This window comes from Falco biarmicus, chromosome 1 (assembly GCF_023638135.1).
Source record: "Falco biarmicus isolate bFalBia1 chromosome 1, bFalBia1.pri, whole genome shotgun sequence".
Classification (NCBI taxonomy): domain Eukaryota; kingdom Metazoa; phylum Chordata; class Aves; order Falconiformes; family Falconidae; genus Falco; species Falco biarmicus.
Window position 1 is genome coordinate 106,716,611 of NC_079288.1, and position 27,171 is coordinate 106,743,781.

Consider the following 27,171-nt stretch of genomic DNA (forward strand, 5'->3'; position numbering starts at 1 on the left):
TTTTAGCAAAACAGTAAACAAAACCGGAGACATCTAGATGTAAGACTACGGACGACACTTTCCCTATAATAAACTACTTTTCCTGCAACAGTTTTACACGATTTGTTTTTTCTTTATTGATAGGCTGTACAAGATGGCTTTGCAATATGGCTTGCTTCTTTTATTTGTATCATCTTTATTCATCTGTTTATTTTATATCTTGCAGAAAATGTGCTTGCTTTATATATTTGTTTCAGGAAAGATTGTTTAAAGTAATTGAAATACGTCAGCAATAAAACAGTTACTGTGTTAACACTCTGTACAGTGCTTCTTTCCGGATGGTAATGGTTACCATAAAGTATTAATATCAGCCACAGAAATGTTTTCACAGCAGGCCTACCTATGGCTGCCAGCCAGACCGCCTGTTTTTGAAGCAAGTCAAAATGTTGATAACTTCTGTTTCTCAAGGGTGGAAAAAAAAAAGGAAGCACTAAAGTAAGCTTTTCCACCTTATTTGTACTGGGTCTTTTTTATGCAAGGGTGTTTTCCTGCCAACTTTTTCCCAAGAAAACACTTGGCCACCTGATTCCTTTTTTTTCTTTTTACTGACTATTTCCTGCCAACACAGTTCCTGTGAATGCATGCCACAGTGTTCCTACTTAGCTGCAACTCCATCTCAACTTCTCTGCCTTTATACTTAGGTGATATTCTCAGGCTGGCAGTTTTATATTTAGTTTAAAATTATTTCAGCGTGAAAAGCTATATAAGCCATAGTTAATAAACACAGGCTTGATATTGCTTATGCTTGGGTGTGAGAAACACAGTTCAAATACTCTTTTTTCTGTTCAAATTTGTTTCTAGCTCTAGAAGCTTTTCTTTTGTCCAACAGACCACCCTTCTTGTCATCTTGTGCTTCAGCTAGTCAAGTCTAGCTTTGGAACTGTAACCCCCTAGCTGAAATCAGTAGAAAGCATACATAAAATTGAACAGGTGTTTACTGGTAGGGTCAGGAGTTTTATTTTTCTTGAAACCACAAATTATTTTCCCTACTGATTATTCTCAGCTTTGTTTACCAGTGTATACCATTTTAAGGCTGATTTTTAAGTGGTGGAATTTTGCTCTCTTCTTTGTTTATTTTTAAGAGTTCACACTGTCCTGACTTAAAAACAAGCATGTGAACTGTAAATCACATACAAAGACATTTGCCCTGCTCATTACTAAAGTCTTGCCTTCTCTGAGTTAGTTTCAAATGACCAAATTTATAGAAGTTAGGTCAACATTCTAAGCCTGGTAACTGAGTTTACAGTTGGTTGTTGAGGGAAGATTTTATAACACATTTCAGACAAATTTTATCAGACACAGGTTGAGGAACCCTTAGGACTTGCAGAACAGCTCAACTGGTGGAGCCACTTCAAAGTTAAACTGTGAAACTGGAGAGAATGTTTGACCTGAACACCTCTGTGGCTGAGCCTGCACTAGTGTTGCTGATCATTATGGCATGGCTATGATGCGTGTGGCAGCTATGCCAGACTTTAGTCCTATTTCTGCTCTCACAAACATGAGCTGTACTCAGATAACCTTTCTGGACACCCCTCTGATTCTCAGTAGTTTAAGGGAGAAAGAAGCCACATGCAAGGTTTTGTCATCTGATGGCATCTTAGTGACTGTCTCCTAACTCCTACTGAAAAGACAGTTGTATAACAAGTACCGCCAGCATCACTGGGCATAATCACCAATCTAGTAGCTGCCTCAACAGATAGAAAAGAATTAAACAGATATGAAGAAGGCAAGTATTTTTTCATTGAGTCAGGACTGATGAAGAGCAGCAAGACAGAACAAGGACAGCAATGTTGTTAACATTTCAGAATTTAATCTCAAGTTTCAAAGTGGTGGGTTTTTTTGATTTCCAGCTCCTGCACTCACAAGAATCTCAGCTTTCCATCATTTTTCTTCAGAAAAAGATGAAAAGATGCTTGAGGCATGTCAGACAAAAATTAGTATGTACCTTCCCTGCAATGCATTTAAAAACACACACTAATTACAAACCATTGTCCAAATTATGGACCTTAATTCCAAATGGCTGGATTTGTCTACACAAAGTTAGGAAAATAAGTATGAAATTAATCAGCTGAACTAATACAATCAATGGAGCTCATAAAAATCAGATATACACTAAGGTTTGTGTTGGATCTGCATCTTCAAATACTTTAAAAGCATAACACATACTTAACAATTACGGAATGTATTTTGGACTAAAATTTCCTCCTTCACCTTAAAAAACAAAAGCCCCAAGATACTCTGCCAATTTGATGTTTGGCACTCTTCAGCAAACAGAAGTTCAATATCTTGGCAAAATGGCAAGTCTTTTCTTTGAACTTCTTTTTCTTTTGGAATCCTTTTTAAAAGCACAGTACCAGTATCACAAGCCAATGACATTTAATTCTCAGATATCTGAATCCTTTAGTGAAGGCATCTAAATAGATTCACTGGATATGGAGAAAGAAGTTAGATTTGAATGCAGTATCAAAAGGACTTATTTCCAAACAAACACTGACCTGTCAAAGAGATATACATACCATGCAACATTTAAGAAGCAAGGCTTCTTTCTTTAAGAGCTTCTGATGCAAGCATAGTCCATGCTTGTGACACTGTGTCAAACTGTAATGTTGTTACAAGTAGTAGAGAAGACTTGTATCCATTTGATAAAAGACAAAAAGCCCTAAGCAATATTTTAGCCTCACAGTGCAATGGACCACCCACAGAAATTAATGAGTTTTCAACTACTGATCATAACAAAATGCACATACTAAATTAAAGCTTCCTGGCCAGCTGCTGACAGGCCTGTGCTTGTGGCCTTAGTTCTTGGGATTAAATCAGGCTCTTAGCTTTGTGTTTTCTTAAAAATTACAGTCTTTCAACTCTCAAAGGCTGGAAATAAAGTATGAAAGTGTGAGCCAACTCTAAGTGATAAATTCTGAGAAGTGACCCCCAATCTGTTGTTCTTGTAGCCCAAACTACAACCATCCCTGCAGTACTACAGCATCCCCAGGGCTGATGAGGCAATTGTACCATTCTCAGTGAGGAGTCGGCACCATATTGTGCCTCCAAGAAAACATGAAGCTCTGCTCCATCACCACCTTTGCACAGCAAATGTCCTTCTAATACATCTGTCCTAAATGCAGAAGGATTCCACAGCATGGAAAAAATGCTGTTGAAGAAATGCTCCTTGCTTCTTGCATGTATTTAGGATTATTTAACTTCAGCCGTATACAGACCAGAGTTTCCAAAGAGTTATACCCATCAAACCAGGTATTTCAATGAGGGCAAACACATGGCAAACTAGGATGCCTAAGCCAGCCTGTGAGCCTGTGAATAAGGGCAACATTCACCTGTCATCTTCAAGTCATTTTATGTTACAGGCAAGGCAATTAAAACAGAAGGGTTGCGGGTTTTTGTGCATTTTTGGTTTGTTTATTGGGGATTTTTTGGAAGCTTTCTATGTAAACTATGTTACTAGATGTGATGTGGCAATTTAAATTCTACAAATAAACCATCCCATTTTCTCTAAAAAAACTTGAGGATAACATGAATACTAAATCATAGAATGTCTTCCTATGGATCCCAGAAAAACAATGATAGTCTTTGGATCCTGAACAGAAAGACAACAGCAACAATGTTTTGAAAAGTCTATCGAATACATTGTATATTATTGAATACATTATATCAATACCTGAAATGTATTATCTCTTGCCAGTCTGTCCAACATAGCTACAGAGACACTACCAATCCAGCACATAATAGAAATGAAAATACTTAATTCTTCATCTGCAAAAATAATTATTTTTTTCACCCTAGACATAACTTAAAACTGGACATATTCACAAAAATGTTTTTTTCCACACTTTTCATAGGCATGGAAGTATATTCCAGATAATTATAATCTTTTTTTTTTTTTCTTTCAAAAGAATTTGAATTTAGAAGTGAAAATAGGGAACCCTGTACTGCCTCTGTCAGAATGCAAGATGTATTTCATGAAAATTTGTAACAGTAAAAGTACTTAGTTTCATTTGCAACATATGTGGGAGGTTTAGGTTAGCTCAACTTCAGTATTTAAGTAAACACAGGGTTACAGATCTACCTTCTTCAGGATTTAACTTTTACAAAGACATAACAAACCTCCCTACTATTGTTAAGAAAAACATTCATTCAGTTAGTTCATTCTAAATTTGTGAAAACATGTCTGCAGATTTTCCTGAAGGTGCAAGAATTGACAAAGAAAATTATTCAACACATTAGAGGTAAAAATACAAGTTGCAAAGACCTGTGACAGAAAATGTGGCAGGTTTCTTTAAGATTTTGTTTTAACAAATATAATAAAACAAAGGTTTTCTTTAGCAATTTGTTGCTTGAAAAATGGAATAAGCTTTTTCCTAATGCCAGCTTTTACCTACATTTTCTTTGTTACATACATATCAACTGACTTTAGTACAAACCAAACACCCTATACATACAGGGAAAGCTACTGTGAGGTAAATCTGGCTACAACATTTTCCAGTTGTCTGTGTTTAAAAAAATTAACACTTCTGTTGTGACTGCTACTGAAATTAAGCACTGCAACTCCTGCATCTCATATTTTTGCAATGCTCTATTGACCCCCACATCTGTTAGGACCAGTTTAATTTAAAAAAGCAACTGCTGGCCGTTTATCTCTGCCTAATTTATTCTTTGGCTCCAATCAGGTATTTCACAGTAACAGTTATACCTGTAAATAGCTGTCTGAAGCTAAGATGGATACAGAAATGTCAGTTAGGTCATTCATTGAGCAGTGACTTTGTCATTGTGTAGTAACTACAACCCCCTTTTTTACAAACAGGCATATCTAATCTCTGAACCTCTTGATTTCACTCATATCATGAATAAGAAACTACACATATATTAACTTTAATACTGAATAGTTAATTGATTTCATTTCATGGCATAAAACGAAGCACATAGGGCAGTCACAGTCTCAGGATGAATTTAAGCACCTGCTAAGAATGGAGGCATTATCCAGTGCTTAAATTGCCTCCAGTTTAAGTCTTGTTTTGGGGAAAACTATAGTAACTCATTGTCTCCAAGGAGGGGGAGGGGGAGGGGGAGGGGGAGGGGGAGGGGGAGGGGGAGGGGGAGGGGGAGGGGGAGGGGGAGGGGGAGGGGGAGGGGGAGGGGAGGAAAGGGGGGAGGGGAGGAAAGGGGGGGAGGGGAGGAAAGGGGGGAGGGGAGGAAAGGGTAGGGGGGAAGGGAGGAAAGGGTGGGGGGAAGGGGAGGAAAGGGTGGGGGGGGAGGGGAGGGGAGGGGAGGAGAGGAGAGGAGAGGAGAGGAGAGGAGAGGAGAGGAGAGGGAAGGAGAGGAGAGGCGAGGAGAGGAGAGGAGAGGAGAGGAGAGGAGGACAGAAAAGACAGAAAATGAGGGAGAAGTGAGTTGCAGAAGTGGATGACTCTATGTAGTTCAGGCTGTTTCCACTTGCTGGCCTGGGCCTTCTTTCTGGTCAATCATGCAATTCAGAGGAAGTAGTGTGATGGGAAAGATCCCACAAGGTGCTGGAAAAGACAATACCAAATGGGAAAGTCTTACTTAGCTAAACAAAAATGACCTAAAGAAAGAAGTCAAATAAATGTTGTCCTTGTTTGCAGGCTGACTTAATCATCCTAGCTTGCCACTTGCTAAATAATACTTCTCATTGAAATGCAAGGTTTGATTTTTGTTACTATGTCACAGGGTACTGCAATTCTTTCACCTTCCTTAATCTTTGCTCATTATTATGGACATTCTATTAGTCACACGTATATATGAATGTGGCAACTTGGTATATTTTACAGGGCCCTGAACTTCTCTGAGCATTATAAAAGAAAGCAGTAGCATTCAACAAGATCAGTTCTAGTTTTGCAGCTAAGACAGTTAAACATTCTTTCTTCCGACTGCAATGACATATGCTTATTTCTATTTCAGTTAATGGCAAAATTAACTGAAAATTAATGTACTATTAAGCAGTAAATGAAACTCTAGGATAGAATTTTTATCTAGGATAGATAAAAATATCAGTCGCTTCAGGTTGTCATCTGTAAGTTGCTATCACTGCTTTTTCTTTGAAAGTTTAACAATACAGTAAGTGACAACACATAAACCAGGTAATTGTTTCAAAATAAACAAAAGTACTAAAAACATTCTTAAAACTCTAATCAGAAGCACTTTGCTGAACTGCCGATATTGACATAAACATTTGAACCTGCACACAAGTATCACAAATAAACAGGCTGAATTCACAAGACTTCCAAACACCTCAGTGTTTATGTTCACTTTTTTCCTCAGGGCCACCAAATGCAACATCTGATATTCTTACATTATTTCAATTATTCAGATATTAAAATATTGGAAACAAAATCAGAAGTGGGTCCTGGATGCACAAGTGAAAGCTTGTGAAAATCTTAAACACAAACAAAACATATATCTGTGTCTGAAATCTGTGAGTATGGTCCCTTTGTGAACGCCAAACAGGAGCTCCTGGATTTGCTAAGTGCTGGAAATAAAACTGCAAAAGCAGAAGCTAATTCCAGTATCAATTCCAACAAAAAGCAAAACACTAACCTAATAAATTAGCTGGTGGGATTGTTATCTAAGGGGTGTATTTTCTCATGTGAATTATACAAACATTAAGGCTGAAAGTGAAATCTACAGTCACTGAGTTTATACCCAAGCTATGAGGCAGGACCAGTATGTCTAAACTACCTGCCTTAAAAAATTGCCAAGGATGTTCCTTCCACAACATCGCTAAATGTTCTGGCCCTCCAGGAAATAAAGTTCATAATATGTTGTCTATATTTCTGATATAAAATTACTTATTATTCCAGACTTTGTGAAGAAGATTGGAATCTAGGTTACAGACTCATTTTCCACATGAAGAGACTGCCATCACAATTCACCTCCTTCTTGACTGTGCTAAGCCAAAAAAAAAAAAATTCTTTCACTCTTTCCTTGCAGGTAATATTCCTTAGCATGTGTTGGCTGGATTTTATTCAGTTCTTGACATCTTTATATCTTTCTTAAAGATGATAAAAATAGTTAATTCAACATTTAAATTCTTCCCTATAGATCACCTGTAATTTTCCTAGACTGGCATTTAACTGATGTTCTCTACTTCTTCACTGAAGTTATTAATGAAAATACTGGGTAGTATGAACCCTTCACAGACTGTCCTGCAATCCCACTTGACAGCTTGGTCATGAGGCACTGAGAACAATCTTGGCCTTTAGTTGAATACGTAAGATTCAAGAACGACTTCGACCGTGCTTTCTGGTTCTGTTGAAAGTGGCTGATCCAAGCACAAAAACTAGAAAAGAATTACCAATGAGTAACAGCAGCAGGTAAATCCTGACAGCGAGGATTAAAACGAACACCTCTTTGGGGCAGAGATGCCCAGAATCTCAGAAAAATGTTTTGCAAAGCTCAGCCTAGGAATAGAAAACTTGAGGAAAAAGTAATGCAATTTTTTGGTTGGACAGGCAGGCTTTTAGGACATTGCATCAGGCACATACATTGTCTCTGTCTTAGAGTGCTTCTTGCTTGAAAAGTTATGCACATTGTGTTGGCGTATTTAATTACACTCCAGATTTCGCTTACAGTCAGAGTTCCTTTCTCCTGTCATATTAGGATCCAAGCAACTTTCTGATCAATCGTCCAAGCCAAACAAACCACCATTTTCCAGAAGAAAAAGGAACTTCTGCGAACAAACCCAAATCCAAATCAGAAATACAAAAACTTCATCTTGCTTTTACAACCCCATAATTCAGCTAGCTGCATTCAGACAAGAGGGTAATGAGGGAATATTTCCTTCTGCCACTGTTTCTGTCCAAAGCTGCTTGCTGTCATGAAATATCTGTGCTCTACATATCACACATTTCTTTGATAACCTGATACAATGGTATCCTGGAATGCTGAATATTACTAAGTTGCAAATTACTGCAGGTTTCTGTTCCTAATGCACAACAAAAATGAAGAGATTCTGAATAACAGCTTGCAAGGCATGTACTTTTTGAGCAATTACTCCCTACCACATATAATACCCCAAAAGTTTTCTTTTCCTTTTCAGAACACACTTTGTGTATCAGCCATCTGCCACTGACTTTAGCCACTGAAGCATGGTTTCATCTTTCACTAAAGGATTAGCCCATGCCATTCTCATCTGATATAGTCTTGCCCATCCATATATTTAACACCTTATTTTAAATGTCTCTTTCCTGGTTATAACACAGAGATTATTCTTCTCAGAGGTGATGAGGAGATGATCTGTATGAGTACGAGAGGAGCATTCCATTAAATCTTCCAGTAAGCTCTGTAAGGGATATAAACTCTCTTTGTTGTGGGTGCAGTTGAATCTTTTCTGTTCTCTTCTTTTGCCAGGAAGATATGAGTGGCTGGAGTGTTTGATTCTATATATAACTAGTTGATGTCAGCTGGATGCCAATCCCTTTGAAGAGGGTCAGCCCCCAGTTTGTCTCGGTACTAGGTACCATGCAGATCCAAGCACAAGGGTAGAAACCACCCTGGACCAGGCAGGTCATCCCCATACATAACTAACTTCTGAAGCTTCAACTAAAGGGTTGAGATCGCTTTTTTCAGCACAACAAAACAGTAGGGTAAGTGCATTGTTTCCTGAAATATTTTGACTGTCTGTCCTACAAACTGTCATATAAAAGACATTTATGTAACCTCTTGACTCTGCAATTAAAATTATGTTTATTTTTTTACTTGGTCAGAAATGCACTTTCTTTAAAGATGACAAAGCATCTCATTTAGTTCCTCAAATTCAGTATTAGATTAAGAAATGTCAAAATGTAGTGTTTCTAAAATCATAAACCAAGATGTAATTAAAATATTGTTTATCAATTTACATTTTTAATATGTGTAGATGTGAGAAGGCCTAGACCACTGACACTGTTTTTGCTACAGAATTTATGCAGCCAACTCAAAGTCCATTCCTTCAAATCTTCTATCCATCAGAATATGTCCTAGCATCTGTGTGCAAGCAAGAACTGCCAGTGCATTTTGCACAATTAAAACTGCAGTATTTCTAAATCAGAAATAACTAACTTCACTATTCAGCCATTTTAAACAGGCTGTTAGAAATTAAAGTTGGCCAAATTGTGCAAGTTGGCTAAACAATGTAAAAATGTGTTGTTTTTTTTCAGCAAGGAAAAATCGTATCAGAAAATCACAATGTTATCACATTCTGCCATGGTCAAAGAGAGGAAACAACAAGCATCAGCCATTATGGATGAAATACACAGAAATGGTATAGCGCTAAACCCAGCTTACTGTATATGCAATGTCCTCTAGCCCTCCCTAATACATTTTTTTTTTAATCATAGAGTTTTACTCTCTTACAGATTTGTCTCTGGGTGTTTTGCCATAAATAATCTTGTGGGAGTATCATGCTGCCTATCGTAACTAATCCTTTTGTAGTTGCCTCTTTTCATTTGAAAGCTATTTTCAGATGAACAACTGCTGTGGAGGAATGAAGTAATCTAACAGCTGATGTACATTCTGCTAGGATAGACTTTCAGAATATTATTTGGGGTTAATAACATGACTTCATTCCATTTCAAAAGGCTATCATTAAGAAACATGCTGATCTGTATCCTCTATTTTGCTGTTTCACTCTGCTTTTTTATATGAATGAGAAAAACTTTTGAAATAAATGTTTACATCTCTGTTCCTTCCTCAAACTTTATCTTTGTAACTAACAAATTTTATGAGCATTTGGCAATTCTCTCTAATGTGCAGCCACCACTTAATCTTATATAAAAAAAATTACATTTTTATGTTGTTGTGTTGATGAAAATGCAGACACTTATAGGAAGGTATAGTTTGATTTTCTGAAACAGGCTCTTAAAACTATGTTTCTAGCGTGACAACTTAAGAAGCAATTAACTCAGCTGGGAATACAAATATCCTTGGCTTTCATTAGGTATATGATGGATGCTTTTGGAGATCCTTCCAATACTCCCCATGAAGCCTTTTTACCATCTACATAAAAGATCAGTTTTTTAAAAGTGATAAGCACCCCAAAAGCCACACTGAAAAACCAAGGAGCTCCATTAGTATTTAGAATTTATGAAAGTTATACCCCTCACATGGGATAAAACTGAACATTAAATTCTAGTACAGAAAATCTTTCTTGCAGGCTTTTGCTCCAAAGAATTTGGGGACGGTTTCTGTACTCCCTCACTGAGCACTGTGATTGCATGAAAAGTAGGACAAGGGACATAAAGTTTTTAGAAAAATCTGTTAGGAGTTTCAGTGCCCAATCCTAGAATTTACAATATTTCCATAGGTTTTTTTTCTGTAATTTCTATTCCTAAGCAAATATCTTCTTCCTCTTTCTGTTCTCCACTGACCACACACTTAAGTCTGAAAGCCAGTCTGCCCTTACAGATTTCATTACTACTACATTATTTTTTGGTATTGTAAACCAAAGTACTATATATGTCTGAAATAGCCTGTAAGCTTGAGGGGAAAAAAAAAATGTCTTTCATACGTTTGTTTGGAACTAGGCATTTCACATGGTAAATGTTGCTACTATTCATAGCAATATTAATAAATCTACCATACAGTCCTTGAAATCACTGGCGTTATTGGATAATCTGTGCTGATGCTTTGCCTCCTATAATCTGTCCTTTTTATTATTTGCGTATTATCAGATTTGCTGTCAAGTTTAGATCCATACACACAGATACGACAGCTTATCCTACAAGATATGCTTGTGATATGTGGCCACTGAAGGCAATACTAACTCTTTAAGTGTGCATTCTATTTTTGCATCTTCTTTGGATGCCTGGGATATTGAAAGGTAAAAATTAAATGTAGTGTTTCAGCCAACCTCACAGACTTATGAAATTCTGCACTGTCTACAACATAGGTAAACAATAACAGAAGATTCTGTAACGTTAAGCCCTGGTAGCTTGAAATGACACACAGAAAGCATACCTACTACATTTTTACTTCAGCCCCTCTTTATTATGATGCTTTCAGGTAAACAGTGAATCTCAAATGCCTTGTTAAAAGACATTGAGAACAGAAACAGTTGCGGATAACTTACAAAATCTGCCAAGTCTCAAAGAATACCAACCTCTGGGCAAGACTGGTAATAAGTAGAAGTCCACATCTCCTGTTGGCTTGTGGGATGTGACTTTGTGTTTTAGAGAAGTTCCACATGTCATAAAATGCTGCAGGAATAGATAATAACTGTAAACCCTTTTATGGTCTCAGAAGAGAGCCTGTAGTAGTAAATCAGCATGTGGATACAGTGACCTCCCCAAGCCCTCGGTTTTTCACTAGCAGACTTGGACTAATCATAACATTTCTAAGGCTACTTGGTAGAGGTAAACATGTATGTACATACATATGTTTAAGGAGGCCCTCAGAGTTCATCAGGTTAGCCATCAATTACACTAAATCTCACGGCCAGTTCTACACTATTTCTTAAAGGCATACTTCCGTAGTTACATGATTAACTGTCTTTCATGATATAGTTAAAAAATCTTATTTCTGATACAACAATAAGTATACTATATGATATTCATAATTAAAATTTATGATCCAGATTAAGGTATTTAGAAGATTGTAAACTGGAGGATTAAAGGGGGATTAGGCAGCGAATGCAGGAGGAACTATATAAATCATATTTAAATAGAGTCTGTTATGATTTTAAGCATAGGACAGGAAGGACTTGGCAGGAACATATTAAGAAATGAAGCTAAAAGGTTAAGATTAGGATTAAACTATGAATGAAACTTCTAGTATTAATTTACACTGTCCATTTATGACACTGATGTTCCATCATCCTCTAAATGTCCTCCTTTTCTCATTCTTCATCACCTTTTCTGCACTGACACTGAAACAATCCCTAGACACATCATAAAACCAGACAGATGATTAGATTTTAGTTGGCAAGGGATTCAAATGAACTTCACACTTAGGCTTTTGGGATCCTGCCTGGATACACAACAGTACACAACTGTGGGTTACAAAGTACCTTGGAGCCTTCAGTTAACATTAACAAGAACAGTCTGTATGTTAGGGAACAGCAAGGCCCAAAATAGGCAACATCCAGTGTGTCCCAGAAGAATACAAGAGTGGTTTGGACAGAGATCTGCAATCACCTTGGCACCCCAGACTCTGAGGATGTACATACTACCCACTCAGCGTACAAAGAAGAAAAGCTTTTCCTACATGAAAATGTTGTTGATTTGAGGGGTAAATTTCTTACTACTTACTAATATAAAACCATCCAACAGTCCACACCCCTGCAGTAATCTTGAGAAATGATAAAATCAAAATATGACTTGTGGGTCTAAATTTTGGGCCACAGGCCAATAACCAATGCACTTATCTCAGCCACAGAGCCAAAACCCCACTACTGTCACTGATATAGCTACATTGAGCAAGCTGAGTCATTTTCTTCCATGTTAAGAACACTCTGCTTTGTAGCTACCTCTTAAACAACAGGAGGTTATTGGGATTCTCTGTGCGTACTATTTTTAAAGCACAAGCGCATGCTCCAGCTGACAATACAGTTAGCTTGCTTTTGCGCCAGTTAAATCTATTGCAAACATTCAACTGAAATCAGTATGAATGTAACTGGATCAAAATTGATGCGCCCCAGGCCCCACAAACTTGTTTGATTTACCATATGGAAAACTGTTGTCTATAACTTCAGCTAAGTATTCAATATACCTGTCTCAATTAAGTTTTCCTAAATGTCAGCAAGTCACATTGTTTTTCCAGCATAAAGTTACTATGAGACATATGCTATGTTGAACTTGGCATTTACCCAAAATGAAGCTCTGCATATGCAATATTAACTTTGCAGTATCTTCTGCAGTTAATTAATTTGTAATGTTAATTTTAAACTGGGCTTCCTGTGTGCTTACTCCAAAAGCAAGATACAGTGTCTTACATATAATTTGCTTTCATTTCATTTTAATGCATTAAAATGTATGTCAAATTCAGAATTTTAAATCATGTAGACCATAAGAATATGTGAAGATTAGAATGTCTTATTACTGAAGAAACAACAGAATGTGACTTTGAATAAGTGTATGAGAGAAACATACTAGATCATTGATACAATCCTCAAAGTACACTGCTCTTCCTGGTTTTCTTCCTGAAGTTTATGAAAAACTGAGAACACTTTCAATTAATAAACCATTAATTTTTAAAGTGGCAATAGCAATTATTTTATTAGAAATTCTGGGTTTACTATGCAATCTAATTATTGCTACATTTGTTAAATCCTACAAACTTCTAAGTAGAAATAAATTAGTAGAAAATAGTCTATTTAGTGTTGAAGTTACTGTAGTCTAAGGTTTAAGCTTTATGTATAGGTTGAGGACATCTAGTAAAAGAGTTCGGTCACTAAGCAACAGCTTGCTTATTGCCACCCGCATCCCAGTTTCCAGAACATTACCATAAGGATGATCAGTAGTGTTTCTGACATCCAGAGCTCTCCATTTAAAGTTCCAGTTGATGTCCCCTTCCCCTGCTTATGCATTTTCATTTTCAAATCCCCTAGGAGGTCACTAAAAAAAAAGCAGGAATTTTTCCCAAGTAGGGAATAAAGTAATATTGCATCTAGTAATTCAGTTTCCTCTTAGAGAGAATTAAAATAAAAATGTTCTAAATGTATCAATTCATAGAAGCATGTTATAATTCTTTGTTAGGGCTCTCGTTTTCAACACCTTGAGCTTCACTCTGAAGCTTCTTTAAAAACAGTTTTAAAATACTATTTAATAGATACTTTAATGCAAACTTTCCTTAAAAGTATAAAATGTGCCCTGGATTTCAAAAGCAAACATAATATTAAAGAACAATTGAAAATAAAATGTTTATAAGCAGTAAGAAACTGGTCGGTATGTTTAAAAGGGGTTACCTGATCATCAGTCCAATTCAGGACACAGAGAGTTAACTGAAGGTTTGATGTGAGAACTCTGGGTTCAGATGGAATTTTGTTCCTGGTTTCAGCAGAAGCTAGTTTTTACTAGTCTGCTGTAAAGATGGTGTGTAGGACATTATAGACCTGATCTTGATAACAGCTGAATGTCATTCAACTGAAGTAAATGTGGAGCTTGAGGTGCTCAGCATCTTCGACAAAACAGGTTTGTGTGTTCAATACTGTCCTCTGAAATTCTGGAAGAATGATTAATTTCACTAACACCATATGAAGCTATGTATTAGTTGTATGCGATGTATTAGTTAAGTATGCATTAACATGTTGTTGGATTTCAGGTGTAGGGTATGCAATATCAGGCATTTAAGAGAACAGAGGTATGTATTTATCCATTGTATTGCAGTCTCACCCAGTTTAAACCTTGGAAAAAAGGTCAGCACCCCCAGAGATATCATGGTAGAGGAACTATCAACACTCAGCAACAGAGGTGCAAGACTCTTCAAGAGACGTCAACGGAGATCTGACAAATACACATATGAAAATTATCATTACGTAGCAAACAAGCCAAGAAATGTGAGTATTTTGTAAGAACTTACTAATGAAACACAGTGAGACTAGCTTGCGTTTCCTTGGTGCTCATGATACAGACTGTGCATGATTAATTTGTAGTTTCAGGAAGAATAAAAGCAAAATTCTGTACTAGAATGAGGCTAACATGAAGTGAGCCATTTGTATTTTATTGAGCTCCTACAGAAATAAAAAATCTGAAAGCCTTAATACTTAAGGACATCAGCTACAAATCATTCTCATTCAAACCTGATTCAGGTTACTAGTGATCAGAGTTCTTATCTTGTAATAATTGGCTCATTGACTATTGAAAATTAACTAGTTAATGATATTGAAAGGTTGGAAGAAATGAGAGTCTGTTTCATGCAACCAGTAAGTATTTTTATTAAAATATGTTGGTGGTCTCAACTCAGTTCCCAGGCAGCAAAATGACTCTCACAACTGGCACTAATACACTCCTGGCCTGCCTATCTCAACACGGAGAAAAAGGACAATTTTTGTTTAAACTAGTCCTTCAGCAACACGGTTAAAGCAGTAGTGATACCCTGGGCATCCTCATGGCAGGAGCCAAATGCACCTGGCGCCTGTCTCATCTGCAGCCTTTGCAAAATATTTATACCTTTTCTTTAACCTCTGACAATAGGAACAACAACATTCATAAATTTTAACTAATTCTCCAATGCACTGCAATGTTTAGTTATTTGAATGTGAATACTCTATGCCCAGTCTAAAACAGCACGCAAGCAGCCCCTCTAATTCCAGTACTGTATTAAATTCTGCTTCTCTGCTATATCTGTGCACCCTCACTGATTCCAGATACAAAGGTACATGACTAAGAAGTGGAATTCACCCCCGTACTTTTACGATGCTTTGAAGATGAAAGTAAAAAAGTGCTACAAAAGTTATTTATTATTAATTCATCTAGGAAATACTTCTTGTAGAAATAATTTTGTATATTTTACTAAAGAAAGTACCCACACACTTGTATATTAATCATAAGCAATAAAATGAATGCAACTTGTTGACTCTTAAGGAAACTCTTTGTCTAGTTGTATCTCATAATGAGGCTTTGGGAGCACACACAAAAAAGACACATTTGCAATTTACCACTTCCATGCTAACCAAAATGTTCAGGGATCTCACAACAGTCAGGGAGAGGATTACTGGAGCTGAGTTCAGTATTTCCAAGATTACAGCTGAAATCTCTAAAATATTTCTGTTCTCTCTTCCTGAAGAAGGAATTCTCTATGCTTCATTGACTGTTAAGGTAAATACATTTGTAATTCTGTGGCCTTTATATTTCCCATACAAAAAAAATAACTTTACTCAGGAAGAAAAGTATGTCTTAATATCCCATGTTATAGAAGAAAAAAAATAAGTTTCTTTTTTTATGGTACAGGTATTTTAAACTTCTTTAGTTGGTCACTCAGTGGAAATTAAATTCCACAGGGATCAAATGGGATCAGGTTTGAGTTTTGATAAATCTGACTTTTTAAAATAAATCTGCACAAAAGAAACCTTGTATAAAAAAAATCTGAGTAACTCAAACTCATCAGTTTCTGTGTCCAGTTCCATGCTTTTGCTACAGTCTGACAGATCGGTTCCCCTCTAGTCTACTGCTTCCCACCAAAACACATAAAGTACACATGCTGTACAGTCAGTATGACATGCTGACACATGAAAAAATGATGCTTCTTTGGTTTCTGTTCCATTCCTTTAAATGCCTACTTAGCCAACACGGGTGTTGTCTTCACCATCTTTATGATTCTGCCTGTCAAAATTAATCATTCTACCATACTTAAGGATGGCCTTGATCTTTTTTTGTTTCAATTTTAAACAAGTATTATTTGTTTGCTTTCTTACTTTAAGAAACTCTTGCTCTAACACAGTCTATATTTAAATTGGTTTTAGCCTATGTGTCATAGCTAAAATAAGATACTGACTTCTTATGAGACTCTATATTTATGCAACAATGATTAAGCCTTTGGATGTTTCCTTAGAACGGATGACCTGATCGGAGGGTGGAAAATAACAGCATATCACAGAACCCCAGAAAGTGACCTGCAGTGAAGTTGTTATTTCTATTACAAATAACGGAAAAGAAAATCCCAAAGGCAATTCAACAAATGCAGTGAATTTACAACTGATAGGGGAAGAGCCGCTTTGAAGAATCAGTGCTTTGAAACTCACATGGCTCAAACTTGCCGTATTTCTTGAATCTTTGGGTAGCAAGGGTGCTCTGTCTGGCACATAACAGCTTCTACTGCCTAGTGATCCAGGGGACACATTTTATGGGCCCCTCTGCCAAAGTTCGCTGTGAACCACAGAGCCCATATGCACAGATAGATTTTGTGATGATTGGTGTAAGCAGAAGTGAACTCTCTTTGTAGACTGGATATCAATATTTAAATATTCAAAACGTTGGAAAAGGTCAGACAATTCAGCTGGATAGTTATAAGGCTTTAGTCATCTTGACCTAGCTCACAACACATTCGATCCTTTCAATAAAGCGTTCACACACTTGTAATGCAGACATTTAAAATTGTGCTGGGATATCATTCTTAACACTGAAAAATTATTCTCTTTTGCTTACATAGCCAATGTAAGAGAGTTGTGAAACTGTTTCACCTTTTGGCTGAGGGCCAGAAAATCTGGGGAGTGCTATCTAGCAAACAGGGTACCAAACATCAGGACAGTATGCCTTTGGATAGCACACCATGGGTCTTCGATTTGGGTTGTGAACTGCAGCATCACTCCAGCTCTCAAGAAAGAATCACAGAGGGGTTTTTTTTCCTGTGCTGTCAATAATATCTATTTCTATTTGAATGCAGCGCGGAGAGCCCATACAGAGCGTTAAAATGGATGGCCTCAGTGTGGAAGGAATTCCCCAGCATGCCCCAATGACACCTCCTAATACACCTGATCCCCGGAGCCCACCACATCCTGACAACATCGCCCCAGGTAATATATGAGTTTACAGACATTAAATATATTTAGTTCTCATTTCACAGCAGAGGAAGGACCTCTTCATAAAACAGTATCTTCAACAAGAATTTGTTAATGGACTCACTATCAGAAATCAATAAATTTGAGTCAGGTAAGTAATCAGAATCTCCCACAGAAACGTAAAGTGGTGCTCTTCAGTCGCTTCTGTTAATTTTTAACGATTTGATACGCCTTTTGTACTACTTCTGCCTAAACTGAAAACAATACAATAATATCAAGAGAGACTGCTTCTATATTTACTGGTCTTACAAACATTGAGGAACAGATCCTCAGATTTAAAACCAGATTAATATACTGACTTTTCTTTGCCAAACCTTTGTTTCTAATATGCTCAACAGTCTGAAAGTTGGCCATTGTAGTTTAATTACCTACAAATGTAAAACTGAAGTCATGTAAGTTTTGCTAGAAACCTTTACAGAGGGGTGACTTAAAAAGGAATTTGCCTGTGGCTGCATAAACTGTTCTTCTTTAAGTCCCTAACTGTGAGGGTACTGTTTTCTTTATTTAAAGCAGTGAGTTAAAAGAAGGCCTTTTTTGGTATTCTTTAAAGACTAGAGAAGGCTAATTTGTTTTAACTAATTTATTCAGTGATATAGCCCTTCTTCCTGTTTATGAATTATCCATGAGCAGACTGTTTTTTACAAATTCATTCTTTGTTCAGAATTACTCAATGCATGTTTTGTGCAGACCTTTTCCAGTCTATGCAAACTAGGTCAATGCTACTCTGTTAGTGACTGCTAAGGCTCTGTGCATCCATTGGTCAAATACAATGTCAACAGGGGTAATTTCTATTGCTAAGACATGACAGAAATCTTCAAACCTTTTCTTAGGCAAAAAAGGTCTGGCAAAAGGAGTCGATATGAAATCAGAAGTGGTTTTTAAGCTTATAGAAGGAAACAGCAGTAACAAAGATGATAAAAGGGTAGAACATAATTCCCTTGTTTTTCAAATAAATAGTATAACTCATAACTGGTTAATCCTTCACTGGTTTTAATTCTTAAGATTGTACATTAAAGTCTGGCTTCATCCCCCCTCCCCTATTTATTCCTGCCATACTGTACTTGGCTTTAGAAGAAATCACACAGAATACGGAATTTATTTATTTAATAAAATTCTGATCAGAGCCTGATCCTCAGATGATTATGCAGAGAAAACAACCGATTCTTCACTTTTTCAGATCATGAAAAGGACCAGAGAACCAAGTAGGTAGGACATTTACAGCATCTAAGCCAGGGGCAAAGGCAAAAACTCCACTGTAATGGCTGTGATCCTAACTCCTTTTAACACTTTTGGGAAATGTCACTCAAAGACTATAGAATTAACTTAGTTTTAAACAAAAGGCTGTTTTTAAAATCTTTTTGTTAATTCAGCTCAAGGGCTGTGTAGCTGTAGTCTGGTTTCAAACAAACGTTTATAAGGATAGAAACAAATTTATGTAAAACTAATACAAACTTAGCATCAAAAGAAGGTAGAATACTTTGGAGCCGTTATCTGAAAGGCTACAAATGGCCACTGCCAGCTTTCTGTTTCTGTGTCGCTTTGGCCAGGTGACTTCATCCAATCGTTCATTTTACTTAACAGCGAAATACCTGTATGTTAGTTCCTAGTTATATAGGATGGTGGCAAGGAAGCAGAAAACACAAAGTAGTATTATAATGGTCTTGCCTTGATTGCCTTGCAGGATATTCTGGACCACTGAAAGAAATTCCTCCTGAAAAGTTCAACACTACTTCTGTGCCAAAGTATTATCAGTCTCCCTGGATAGAAGCCATTAGGGATGATCCAGAGCTGCTGGAAGCTTTGTATCCTAAACTTTTTAAACCTGAAGCAAAGCCAGAGCTGCCTGACTACAGAAGCTTTAACAGGTAATTCTGAATGGACACTGAATTTTACAGTGCAGAGAAAAATTACTGTGAAATGAAATGTTTCCACCAGCTGCAAAAAAATCTACCACCTGTGTTTGCAAGTATATCCATAAACATGAACACTCATACAACTTACAAGTGGCAAATAACAGCATTAAGGAGGGAACTAGTATCTCTCTGAAGTATGGCCCCAAAACTCATTTGCAGAACTAGGAATGTACGATGAATTATTGAAAACACTGACAGAAAGAAAGAAAGAATCATAATCCAGTGTACTCAATAAATGGGAAACATGAGCTATAGCAACACTTAACTCTTTTCAGTATTTCTGTTGTTGACTTAATTGGCACAGGATTTTAAGATGTATCAGGGAAACTCAATCAAAACTTTGTAAGCAGTACAACGAAAAACACTGTTGGGTATTTTTAATACAACTCACATGTTTTTTCTTTTAGGCAATGATAGTACAATGAACTTTATCCATCAACCAATCCCTCACAACAAATACTTAGCAGACTGCATATTTAATTGCATTTGGCAACAAATTAACAACATTAAAACATTACAAAAAGACTTTAAAAGCACTTAAAAGTAGAAGGGGATCTGAGAGTGAAGTTATTTACATAGTAACTAGTATACTAAGGCTTTCAGTAGAACTTCTAGATACATGGACAACACAGGGTTTTGAACTATTCTGGAAGTTTTAAAACACATACTCACGTCTTTTGCTTTCATTCATACGATTCACATTATCTTTATTTATTGAAATTAAGGATAATTTTTCTCTGAATAACTGCTGCTGAGTTCCAGATAGCTGAGCCAAAACAAACCCCTTCCTCAAAACACCACACAGAAATCTATTGAAAAACAAAATGGCTCATGGCAATATAAACTTCGAGAAAAATACCACAAACACCACTTGAGTTCCTGCCGTTGAAGTGAGCCCCAGCTATGAGTACAAGGACTGAAAAAATCACACAATTCAATGTCAAAACTGGCACCGCAGACACTACACTAATTCTGATTTCCTAACAGCAATATACATTGCCATGTTAATAACTAAGTCTATGTAGCACCCTCTTCCCAGCAAACAAAATAACAAATACAAGTCAGAGAGATGTGCCACAGCTGCTAACACTGCAACAGTAAGAGCACAGTTTATGTACTATGGCAATTGTAACTGGAAAAAAAAACACAGAACAAAACAACAAAAAAAACCAACCCAAGATACATATACATGGAATAGAGACAGAATCCGTTCTCCCTCTCACAAGAAAGATTCTAAGTCCAGCATACGAGTTGCTGCTGTGAAAGACAGGATCAGACAGGGCACAGAGGCCCCATTAATAGGGCTATATGTCTTGGGACGGTATATGATGGCTTCTTTGTGGAGTTTTAGCTGCTCTGTGGTACCATATTCTCTGTTAGTTGTCCTCTTTACAATATTAACTGTCTGGATTTCTTTCTGTCATGCTTTTCTCTTTGTACAACATGGCAGATCTGTGGCTTAACACAGTCCAAATTTCTTAAACACATGCATTCATGTAAGGGAAAGGTCAATATTCTCCCTTGTAACTGCCATAACAACCTACAACGTGGCACATAAATCCAGATCCAGATTGTGAAACTGCTAAATCCAAAACACAAGGCATATAAATATAACCCACCAACTCTCCTTGTCGTGGAAAAAATCCACATCCAGAAGAAAATAAAGATGCCCGGTGGACCTAGAAAAGCTGTTACATACAGTACATTCAGATTTATGTTTTCTACCAAGAAGCAGCAGATCCAAAAATACATTGAGAATTTGCAAAATCGAAACTCAAGACACAAGCCCCCTGGAGAGCACTTCACAGCCATGACTTAGGTATCTACACTCCTAAAAATGCACACCAAAGTGGGGTGTCTGATTATGGGATTCAAAATAGACAGCACACTGCTTGCCAAACTAATCAACAGAAGACATTCTAGAGAAGGCTAATTGTGCCTTAAATTTCTCTTTGCTAAGGCCATCAGCACTTAGTTCTGTCTGCCTATCTTCAGATCAGGGCTAGACTAAGGTCTTCCTTTCCAAAAACAGAGAAGGGGTCACATATTCTTTTAACATTTGTATAGGCAATAAGGTTCATTTCTTGGAAAGATCATTTTCCTAGAACATGGTCACGTGAGTTTATTTCTACAAGAATATCCAACCCTCAGGTGAGGTGTAAAAACATGGTTTCTGGCTATTCCACAGAAGAGGTGGGAATACTTTCCACTTCCCTTATCAAGACCTGTGCCATAGTACAGGAAATAATAAACCTCTTTGGGCTACAAAAATACAAACATATTTTTCTAGATAAACAATTAAGAAACTCACTTGGGGAAAGAGAAACCTGGGCCTACATCTGAGTTCCCAGATCATTCAATGCAGTTTCTTTAACTACTGCTTACAGTAAACTAAGCAAACAGATTTAGGAGCAGGAAACAGAACCTACACTTCTCTATTAGTTGTGTGGCCTGACATCTATGCTAAGAGTCCTAGACTGTCTAAAACAAGTACTTTTTTTTTTTTCATTTCTGGGTAGTACTTTTGCTGGAACACTGTATGTGAGCAGTGAGGACCACTCTTACAAAGAGATCCCCTCAGACTGAAAAGGATCCAAACCTCTTGCAGAACAACTCCAGTCACAGACATACTATACTATTATTTGACAAAAAGGTTCAACATTAATAACCATGGATTTTGAGTGAAAGTGCCTATTTGGTCAATTGCTGCAGTAGCATATATGTGTTTTCAAGCAAGGAATTTCAGGCAAAAGATTATTAATTAGAGAATCACAGGTGGGCTTTGGTGTAAGATAGGTGCAGCTGCCAGTATAGCTAAGATAAAGGTAGATCTGATCATTTATATAAGGAAAACATTAGGCAGCTCATGAATGTAGCAGCCTTTGGACTTTGCACACAGAGTGAGATACCTCTCTTTGGACTTCTGTGTCTAGATCCTACTAAGTCATTCTGTGCATCTAGGTCACAGCATCCTTGACTTCTTTAATTGCAGTCTTGGAGAGAAAGCAATTGCTACTATATTAGGCAATTAAAGTGCAATATAATGGACCGTTTTGTTATCAGTAAGGGTATCAATCAAGGCTTTCTATCATGCTTCATCATTCAGTAAAATGTCATTATGTTTGTTTTCCTGCAAAATACTGGTACAGTCATCATTAGTCAGGAGGGGGTGTGGTTAACAGTAAGTGTGATGCAAAGGAAACGGCCCGAGATTATTCCTAGCTCATTCAGTGGTATCTGTTAAAACAGCACTCAGACTTTACAGGTCATATTCAGGTTCCTTTCAGCTTTCCTTGTTCCAAAAATATCTGTAAAAGCAACACAACTTCAGCAGCTAGGGATGCCTGATGTGTTGGAAAAGACACACAGATGCATGGCCTAAAGGTATATTCAGCACTAAACAGCATTCAGGTGGTTTTTTTCCCCACCAATGAGGAGGCAACACATTTTATGCTGCAGGGACATTGCAATGCTGGCAGGTCAATGAATGAATAAGCAGTGGGAGCAAGTGTCAAGTGCATTTGCCTTCTGAGGCAAGGCTTTCTGTGTGACAGCCAGCAATGGTTTAACAGCACATAGCACTAGACAGAGTGCATAATCAGAGAAACTGGGTTCTGAAGCTCTCTGAATATACTGTTCAGACCAAGCTACCCTTCCTCCTCCTAGATGAAAATGAATCTGTTCTAGCAGAGAAATGCTATATGATTTTTCTAGGACATTAATTCCTATCAGGATTGAAGAACTATTTACTAGTGAAAAATTTTCCTGCCTCTTTTACCAGTGTGGAAGCACCCAGTAATCACCTGTGGGAAAGACACCATGAATCTACATTTCTTGAGGAGTTTGTAGTATTAGCTAAATTTTAGTACCTTTATTCCATCTGCTTTCTTGGAGCTGGATAAAATGCAAAGGTAGGATTATGAGTAACATACAAAGCACTACATCTTACTCAGTCAAGCCGTAAGACAAGCAAGTCTGACTAGTTCTGCCTCTCCTACCAGATAAATTATTGCTCAGCTTTCTCAATTCCCAAAGACTACTGTTTCAAAAACACTACAGGAATCCAGTCCATCTGGGCTGGGCTCTGTTTTTATTGATAAATGGATTCTGACCTCTATTGTAAAAATGCTGAGGACCAGAGCCTCAAAGGAATTTTGGGTGCTAACTTGAACTGATGTGAGATAAGTGGAAGCTGGGTGCTTAGCCAGTTCCTTAGCACCTAAGTACCTCTGTGAAACTGGCATTAGCTCTTGCACTAAGCTACCATGAAGCTCTGAGTATTTTGCAGGGTCAGGTTCTTAGCTCATGTGTCTCCTTTTCTCACAAGAATTAACAATAAACAGAATGTTCTAAGAATGAGAGTCCATTTTCAAATGTGAAACTCACATTTTTGTAATTATTTAATTGAAGGTGTTAATACAATACAGTTAAAACATTTCTTCAGACTTTCCCAAATAATCAACCACAAGTACTCTCCTGTGTTAGGAAAATATAATGTTCAATAAGAAAGACTGCAGGAAAAAAAAACCCTGCTAAAACAACAGCTAAAAATAAATAAGATTGGGCCTACTATTGTTAAATCACACACCTACTTTTTAGGAATATGCAAAGTGAATATTAAACAATCTCTTACACTTCCTGGTGCCACTTCCTATGGCTCTGAACCAGCATTTCCACCCATATTATGAGCAATGACTACTGGAATTTTTCACACATGCATTTTAGGCTTCTATACAATGAATCAGAGCTCAAGTGATACAGTTGATGTACACACAACACAGGTCATTACAACACCATGTTGTCAGACAGGTTATTGCTCACAAAAATATACTGCTGCTGTAAAGGAAAATTAACCTCTATTAGCCAGTTACTGCACTCTCCTTTATGTTGATCATCATGTGCTTCTGCCTAGCACACAGGAATGCATAATTCTTTGAGGCCAGACTTTGTGTAGGAACTACATGAGGGTTTTTTCACCCAAAAGGATACTAGAAATTCCATAGAACACCCTCCTGTTTCTGTTACCCACTGAAACATCCTGTATTTAAAACCCAAAAATACTACAAAGAGGATGTTTTACACTATAGAATTCTTTTGCATTTTATACAGCTATTATTATTATGTTCATATTGATTATCCTTTTAATTTACATATTGATGAGAATTAAATATTACAACAATGTGAGAATGTGTATCATAATTAGAGCAGCAATTAAACCAATCTTTATTATCCTGTAAGATGTAGATCACTACATGCACTGTGCCAATTACCAAGCAATTATTTTTAATCAGTATCATAGCATACCCTGTTTGACATTGTGACCTAGGAGACAGTTTCACAAGAAAAGCTTGATACCACAGGCACTTTATAAAGAATTTCCTTTGACCTGCAGAGAATTTAATGCTTGGTCTGGCTGCTGCTGCAAAATCTTGTCTCATCTTCATTTGAGAAACATTTTAAAGCTTAATCCAAAGCAGTGCTCTTCTCTCAGTAAATGTGCATGCCTAGAACTTTCATAATTTTTTATGTCTAACAGGATTAACCTTTTGGAGTTACCACCATCCCCTTTAACAAATGCTGCTTGTAACAAAATTCAGTGAATTATCTGTGTAATGACAGAGCAGTACCATTTCTTTTACATCAGGGATTCATTTTTCTGAATTAATCTCTTTGTGAGTGTGTGTGTGTGGTTAATTCTCCCTAGGTTTTGTGTTATCTACAGTTATCTTGCTGAAATTCTTAGTCAGATCTTCAAATGATCTCTTTTAGTTTCTGTTGGTGTTAATTTCTCCAGGCTTCTGCTATAATACTGGAGCCAATGGAAGTATATACCAGCAAATCTGTCACTTTGTACCAAACACACAAGTACCAAGGCTGGTGAAATTCCATTTCAACAAAAATTCATTTTTGCATGCCACTGTGTATCTAGCTTTGCAGAAATAAGGTGCTCACGTGTAGCTTAAAAATCTGACACTCTTAACTGGCTCTATAGCATATATCCCAGCAAAGTTATGCAGCTGATCAAAGTGCAGACCACATACAATAGTATGTTTGCTTATACAAAGGAGTATGGAAAAAATGACAGAAAAAATCAGGCATTTTTTTTTTATTCAGCCTAGAAACCCACAAATATAAAAGAATCACGAGAGATATGTGGAAATACTGTTGTTTTAAAAAAATTGCAAATGCATGTAACAGTTCCTGTTCATTTTTTTTTTTATCTTTTAGTTTCTCAGGCTTATCGCCAGAGGGAACATTTACATTCAATAACATGAAAAATACTGGCCAAAGACTAGGGGTCAATTTCAGCCAGTGTTTCAAGGTTTAGTTACAGAAACATTTTCTTCAGAAACAAAGCTGGTGTAAGAAGTCCTCACCCCTTCCCCTCCTTTCCAGAGCCTGTTGTCTTTGGCCGTTCCTTTCTGCTTCACATTATGCTTTACTGCCTCCTTCCTTGTATTCCTACAATTGTTTGAGCATAATGATATAAACCAGATTGCTGAAATAATTTGTATTTCAAAATGCTCCTTTGTTTTGAAGGGTCTTTGTTTAAGCCAGATCACCTAAGTGACCCAAGTTTATAGCACAAACTGCATACATTCTAACTGGTACAACAATATGGTGCTGAAATATAGTGTAGGGGGAGGAACATGCAACTGGGGATAGGAGAAAATGGGGTGAGAACTTCCTAAACTAATTACCTGCTGGAGAGAATGTACTGAACATGTTTTCAGACTTACCAACTGATTCCAACAAAATAAGCTTTGACTCACCAACGACAAGGTTTTCTTGCAACATCTTTTTCCCTCAGCTCTTCTGTCCATTTGAGTTTTCAAGAAGGCTTCAGGCTTTATCTAAGGGAAAATAAATTGGATCTTAGAGAACTTGACAGAAAAACAATCAGAATATTTTCCCCAAAAGCTTGAAAATGTAAACAAGCAATTGTACAAAATGTCTATCATTTGAATAGACTTTGTTCTTTTCAGTTCCTGGGAGGAAAAGAAAACAAGTATTTTTAAAATCACATTTTACTTTTATTTCTTTAATATCTACAGAGTTGCTACTCCCTTTGGTGGTTTTGAGAGAGCATCAAAGCTTGTTAAATTCAAGGTACCAGATTATAATCTATTGATGCTAAATGATCCCAGATTCATGATCCTTGCAAACCCTCTTGCTACCAGAAGATCCTTCAATAGGACTCCTAAAGGATGGACATCCGAGAATATTCCTGTAGTGTTCATTCAGCCTTCGGATTCCAACACCGTTCCAGAAACAGAGGACCTGTGAGAGAAGCTGCACTCTACAATGTACAAAATGCTGAAAGCTGCACATCCCTGTGTTTTTGGTCCAAATATTACTAAAGGCTACTGACAAAATTTTTCCTCGGCAGCTGGAATATAAGTAATAATGTCTGATACAGTGACTCTTCTCTGGCATCTAGTTTCATCTGTAGACGTAATATAAATAAAAAAATTTGGCAAATGTTACTGAGATATTTTCTATTTCTGTTTACATGTTCTTCTACTTCCTTTTACTTTCTAAAATCTTTGATTGCCATTTAAGAACAAGTGTATTAAGAAAAAACATGACACCACTATCAAGGGATTTGATTTGATAGGGATGCTGATTATGGTAAAACAACTGAGCAACACCACAACAGTGCACTTGGTGCACTTCGAGTACTGCCTGCTCAAGAAAAGCTATGACAAATCAACGTTATTT

The 27,171-nt window shown here is 37.0% G+C and overlaps 1 protein-coding gene across 1 annotated transcript; it reads left to right on the forward strand.

The window, feature by feature from the left end:
* Window positions 1–8,501: 8,501 nt before the first annotated feature.
* On the forward strand, window positions 8,502–26,931 carry MYOZ2 (myozenin 2). Its single transcript, XM_056347587.1, has 6 exons — window positions 8,502–8,651; window positions 9,204–9,307; window positions 14,367–14,536; window positions 17,362–17,491; window positions 19,218–19,401; window positions 26,505–26,931. The coding sequence occupies exons 2-6, from the start codon at window positions 9,232–9,234 to the stop codon at window positions 26,734–26,736; spliced, it is 792 nt and encodes a 263-aa protein (XP_056203562.1). The 5' UTR covers window positions 8,502–8,651; window positions 9,204–9,231; the 3' UTR covers window positions 26,737–26,931.
* Window positions 26,932–27,171: the final 240 nt, after the last annotated feature.

What these genes read in the sequence shown, in the direction of transcription:
- MYOZ2 (XM_056347587.1), top strand. Translation starts at nt 9,232, where the DNA reads ATGTTATCACATTCTGCCATGGTCAAAGAGAGGAAACAACAAGCATCA. An exon ending in TCCTGACAACATCGCCCCAG is followed by an intron (nt 17,492 to 19,217) that starts GTAATATATGAG and finishes ATTGCCTTGCAG; the next exon opens with GATATTCTGGACCACTGAAA. An exon ending in GACTACAGAAGCTTTAACAG is followed by an intron (nt 19,402 to 26,504) that starts GTAATTCTGAAT and finishes TAATATCTACAG; the next exon opens with AGTTGCTACTCCCTTTGGTG.